The sequence below is a fragment of the Solanum verrucosum genome, unplaced genomic scaffold (genome assembly GCF_900185275.1).
Source record: "Solanum verrucosum unplaced genomic scaffold, falcon-dt-bn FXZP01000196.1, whole genome shotgun sequence".
Lineage (NCBI taxonomy): Eukaryota > Viridiplantae > Streptophyta > Magnoliopsida > Solanales > Solanaceae > Solanum > Solanum verrucosum.
In genome coordinates, this window is record NW_026020420.1 from 2122549 (window position 1) to 2128818 (window position 6270).

At 30.3% G+C, this 6270-nt stretch overlaps 2 protein-coding genes across 4 annotated transcripts in view; one reads left to right on the plus strand and one right to left on the minus strand.

Annotated features, from left to right (window-relative positions):
• The window catches only part of LOC125807086 (rhomboid-like protein 15), a 103583-nt gene that overhangs the window by 31454 nt on the left and 65859 nt on the right, over nt 1-6270 (plus strand). The gene's annotated exons all lie outside the window — the stretch shown is intronic.
• LOC125807103 (tropinone reductase 1) overlaps nt 1-6270 on the minus strand; it is a 177143-nt gene that overhangs the window by 1625 nt on the left and 169248 nt on the right. Inside the window, exons 1-3 of one of the 3 annotated variants that reach the window (XM_049486877.1) lie at nt 1469-1644; nt 644-851; nt 309-525 (exon numbers count right to left, since the gene is read on the minus strand). The exons of the other annotated variants lie outside the window; for them this stretch is intronic. Of the exons in view, the coding sequence (XP_049342834.1) occupies nt 309-525; nt 644-851; nt 1469-1542 (499 nt within the window). The 5' untranslated portion in view covers nt 1543-1644. Of the gene's footprint in view, nt 1-308; nt 526-643; nt 852-1468; nt 1645-6270 lie in introns of those variants that run through there. 3 annotated transcript variants of the gene reach the window in all.

Here is a 6270-nt window from a genome sequence, read left to right on the forward strand (position 1 = left end):
GAAAGAACTAACAAAAATAAAAAAGTCATGATAAAATATCATAGCCTGACAAGTTATCTTAAACAATATTCTTAATAAGATAAAACATATTCAAAGTACAAAAAAAACAACAAATTCATTCACGTTAAATAATGAATTTGTATAGGTTTAAATTTTGATAATATCATGATAACACAGGACCTAATTTAAACCCAAAAATTAATGTACATAAAAAGTTAACGTTAACTAAAATCATATAAACAAAATAACGATTGACTCACCAACATGAGAATCAATTTTAAATTCTGAATTCGTCGCGTAAAGGTTACCTTTGGAAGCAGAGTAAAGTGAAAGAGAGGGCAATGCTGAAAATCCAGCAATAGAAGAAACAAAAATAACATTTCCATTTTGAGAAGCCTTCAATAAAGGATAAGCAATTTGAGATAAATGATAAGCAGCTTCAAAATTAGTTCCCATAATTATATTGTAATCTTCTTTTGTGAAATCTTTAGCTTCCTTATGTATTGCCACTCCTGCATTATTCACCTAATTAATCACAAAAAAGAAAGAAGTTATACATCATATATACACATATATATATTATGCGTTAATAACTTTTATATTATCAGATTACTTAAAAAATCGAGGGAATAATTAGTCTGACCAGAATATTAAGCTTTCCATCAAATACATCTTCAATAGTCTTCATAAGTTTTTCACGTTCAGTACGAGATAATAAGTCACAAACAGAACCTTCGACTTTAAGTCCCTTTTTTCTCCAAATATCAAGGCATTCTTGAAGTTCATTTTCATTACGTGAACATGTATATACTCTTGCTCCAAAATTTGCCAATTCTTCCACTATAGCGTACCTAAAAACAATTACAAAACTATGGTGACGATAAATCAAATGACAAAGAAAAATAAAAAATGTAATGTTTTAGTGTGAATTAGCCTATGGTTCTAACAACAAGAACACCAATAACATATCTAGTGAAATTTCATTAAGTAGGGCCTAAGGAGGATAGAGTGTACGCAGATCATACAATTACTTCATGGAGCTAAAGAAATTGTTTTTGAAAGACTCTAGGCTCAAGTGCATCAAACCCAAGTAAAAATATAAGAAAATATAGCCATTGATAAGAAAAATAGTGTAAAATCTACAAGAAATAAACAATAATAAAAACAAAACACAATAAACAACATATGACAAAAACTACTATGAGGGTACGACCAGTACTACAACAAACACTAACAAGCCTAAACCTTTGCAAGATATCTTCTACCCTAATACGCGACCTACATATGAAAAAATAATGTAAAATAATTAGCGACATACAAAACTGCATAGCTAAACAACAAATATTCATATTGATCCCAATTTAGCTATGATTGCCAACAAAATAAGAAAATTCAATTAAGTTGAAGTTTTTTAGCAACAAATTAGTTAGAAATCATCAATAACTTTAAGGGAAATATTAAAACTCACCCTATGCCTTTGGAGCCACCAGTAACAAGTGCAGTGGTGCCTTTAAGACTCCATTTTTCTCTCAATTCTGCCATTTCTGGGTTTTATTATTATTTTTTGAAAAAGCTTAAAAGTAAGGTATGGTTTGGGGTTATTTCACTTTGTTATATATATATAGAGGAAGAGAAAATGGTTTCTGAACTGTTCACATTGATTCATATCTTTACATCAATTCAATAAATATATGTACGAAGGTATAATCAGTTATAAAATCATAATCTGCTCAACATATTTCAATTTGTACTGGTCAAATAACTCGCTTATTTTCCTAAACTCAAGCATATGCATAGGAAATAAACATGTTAAACATTGGCGATTACACTAATTAACTATACATGTTTAAGATTTAATTTATATATATAACACTCATATGTAAGCTAGCATTTGATCATTAATTTTCAAATATATTTTACAAACTATTTTTAAGTGAAGTTTAAATTAACTTATGTGTACGTCTGAGTCTGACCTTCCAATTCAATTTAAGTAACGACTTAAATGGTACCACAAGAATTGCACTATGTCTTAAACTTACGATCCTAATTGGTGGATGCGTGTCAATTACGTAATTAATTTAGAAGGTGAACGTACCTTTCAAAAAATTAATAATTTAGATTGAATGATTATAATTAAGTTGCAATTTGTAATGGAACTATAGTAAATGTTGTAGATTTTCAAAGAATTTAGGGTGCTATATGTACTGACGAATTTAAAATAATATATATCATTGATATGATTTAATCAGATATAACATGCTGTTATTCCAACTTTAGGTTATCATATTACGCTAAAAATATCCTTCTACTCATCTTTTTGGTCTAAAATTATCCTTCCATCCACCTTTTTGGTCACTTATACCCTTGCAACTAACAACCCTCTCTCTTTTTTTAAATACTTATTATGTGTCATTTTCTTATTGAATGAAATAAAAATTCACCTCTATTAATTTTTCCCCATAATTTATCCAAATCAAAACAATATATCTTTTCAAGATCCAATTTTATTTTTTTTAAATCTAGTAATTTCTATTTTCTATAGCTTTTTTCCAAAAAAAAAATTGTTTTAGATAATTAAAATATTTTAAAAATATTAGTCATGCCACAATTACAGGGACATAATATATTAATATAAATCCTAAAGAAAAGTTGTTCCAGTTGGTGCACCAGTCCAAGATTTGATCAATTATTAGTCAAAAAAATTAAATGATCTTTTTTTTTAAAAAAGAAAGAAGATAGACATTTTTTTAGGATTTATATTAATATATTATGTCCCTGTAATTGTGGCATGACTAGTATTTTTAAAAATATTTTAATTATCTAAAACAATTTATTTATTTTTTGGAAAAAAGCTATAGAAAATAGAAATTACTAGATTTAAAAAAAATAAAATTGGATCTTGAAAAGATATATCTTTTTGATTTGGATAAATTATGGAAAAAAATTAATAGATGTGAACTTTTATTTCATTCAATAAGAAAATGACACATAATAAGTATTTAAAAAAAAGAGAGGGTTGTTAGTTGTAAGGGTATAAGTGAGCAAAAAGGTGGATGGAAGGGTAATTTTAGACCAAAAAGATGAGTAGAAGGGTATTTTTAGACCAAAAGATAGATGAAGGATATTTTTAGATCTTTTCCTTTACTTCAGGGGTATTTTTGGCCCTTTTCCGTTACAAGATACATTCTATATTTTTCATAAAGATGTAAGCAAATTAAATGAATGTATTTTTCATAAAGTAAGCAAATTAAATATATGTCCTTTTCATGTCATTAATCTTTCCATGTGCAGTAATCTGTTATCTCAAAAATCCATGAGTACCCAACCCCACCCCTACCCCGCTTCCATTTTGATTTACATGGAATTTAAGAAAATAATTTTATTACGAGTACAGTGAATGTTCCATAAGCAAAATGGTAGTAGGATCAAAAATAATTTTATGAGACTTCATAGTACAGTGAAACTATAAATCCATATCTATATATCATCAAACAATGTTAAAATTAGGATCTTAGTAAATTGGCCAAATAACCATGGTATCCGAGCTCGACTAGTTCCATAGGAGGCTTGTCATCTCCCACTACCAACCGTATCAAATAACTTTGTCCATCGAGACTAAAACAGATAGGAAAATATCACCTACTCCTTCCGTCCAACAATAGTTGTCTACTACGCTATTTTACGATGTCCAACAACACTTGTCCACTTTATGAAATCAATGGATAGTTTTACACTTAGTTCCTAATTTACCCTTATCATTAACTATAGTCATTTCCCTATTACATTTTTCAAGACATTGTATTTATTATATACAAAGGGTGGTATAGTAAACTTACCCTTCTATTTATAATTTCTTAATAAATGTGCAAACTCAATAATGGACAAGTATTGTTGGACAGAAGGAGTAGTATTTTTTGTCTTTGTTGGAATTTGAACCTGAAACATCAAAATTCTCAACCCACTTTATTGACCAATAGCAACACCCTTAGTTGCCAACATTTAATACAATTTCAATTGGGAATGAGGCAGAGACTCATCAACACTTTACTTGCTTAGTTTGTAGATGCAATGGCCTAGACCAATCGCCATAAAACAAGATAGAATGATGACGATGACGACGACGACGACAACAACATATTCAACATAATCTTACCAGTAGGGCCAATAAAGGATGGTGTGTACGTAGCCTTAACTCTGCCTTGCAAAGGTAGAGAGGTTGTTTTCAATAGACGAGCAAGATAGGAAGAGGAAGTCAATTTTTGTTAAGATGAATTGCAGAATGTCAAAATATATGAGAACTTAATACAAATATCATATATACTTTTTAACTTATTTAAGACAAAGACAGTACATTTCTACATGACAGTGGAAGAAAAAGGATACACAAACACTGTATTAGTATACGTAACAATATTATGAAAATATACTACTCACTGTTCAGCGACTACTCACTGTGTGCCTTTGATTCTGCATCTTTGGGACTCTCAATCACTGCTAAGTTCTTATCTTCTGTTTCTTTTATTGTCTTCAGGATGTCTGCTTTTTTCAGCCGAAGAGCTTCCAGTTTGGCATTGATCATATCTAACTTGGATTTCAACTTACTCATATCTTTGCTTTTGTACTTGTCCTCGAGTTTTCTCTTCTTCTCAGCTTTATCTTTTTTCAAATCCTTTTGTTTCTCATCCTTACCTTCCTTCTCCTTCTTCTTGCTTTTATTTTTCTCTTCTGCTTCACCGTCGGATACTTTCTTGTCTTCCTCAACTTTCATCTCTCTTGTGGCGACTTCAGCTGCATTCGCCTTGACTTTCTTTTCTTTATCTTTCTCCTTGCATTCTTTATCATCCTTCTTTTCATTATCTTCTTCTTCTGACAACTCTTTGCTCTTGTCTTTCTTTTCTTTATCCTTCTTGTCTTTCTTCTTCCCTTTTACATCAACCTTCTCTTCCTACGACTCCTCTTTGTTCTTATCTTTCTTTCCTTTATCATTTTTCTCTTTCTCTTCCTTATTGTGTTTCTTCTCCTTGTCCTTCTTTACACCTTTTTCATCATTCTCTTCTTCCTCTGCTTCGTTCTCGTTCTCTTCATCCGACACCCCTTTTTTCTTCTTTTTATCCTTCTTCTTCCCTTTTTCAATGTCTCTCTCTTCTTCTGACTCCTCTTTCATCTTGTCTTTCTCTCCTTTGTTCTTGTTCTCTTTCTTTTCCTTCTTGAGTTTCTTCTCCCCTTTCTCATCATCCTTTTCTTCCTCCGACTCCTCCAACTCCTCCTTGCTCTTGTGTTTCTTCTCTTTCTTTTTTTTCTCAATCTTAACTATATTGAGTTTCTTCTCCACTTTTTCTTCTTCCTCTTCCTCCTCCGACTCCTCTTTGCTCTTGTCTTTCTTCTCTTTTTCCTTTTTCTCAATCTTAACTATCTTGAGTTTCTTCTCCACTTTTTCATCATCTTTTTCTTCCTCCAACTCCTCCTCGCTCTTCACTTTTTCCTTTTTCTCTTTCTTAACCTTCTTAAGTTTCTTCTCTTTATCCTTCTTCTCCCCTTCTTCATCATCCTTTTCTTCCTCCGACTCCTCCTTGCTCTTGTCCATCTTTTCTTTATCGGTTTGGTGTTTATCTTAATTTATTATTTAAAAATAATATTTTGTCTTTTATCCTACTTTTTAATAATAGCTTTACTCCATACCCTACTCTTCTTTATAAGTTTATTACTCAAATTATGGATGTGTGACATTATGTAACGACGAAGAACGATTCATTCTATCCAATCACTGTATTCATTAAAACAATACAATACAGTACGATACAATACAATACGAGAATATAATACGTACAAACCATCAAACAAAGTGTAAAGGATGAGGCAAACACAGAAGTTGTTGAAATATGAATTGCACCAAAAGCAAAGCAATGTCATTTCAAGCTATTATATTGGTTTTAAAACAATCGCAAGTAAATTTCATCAAAAGTCAAAAAATATTTGTACTTCTAGCACTCATACAAAATAGCTTATATTTGAAGCACTTTCACTTCAAGTAACATTAATGAACTATCCTTTTTTATAAACCAAAAAATAAAAAGTACCACATGTTAGTGAGATAATTTGAATGAAATCTTATAAAACTTGTGATATTAAAAATATCAAAATAATTGTACAGCTATAACACTTATGAAATTTGTGATACACTGAAGTTTACTCATTTCACCTAAACTTCAGTCGTATATAACTTTTAGGTACAAATTAATTAACTTATGTCCAGATATATAGAATGTTTGT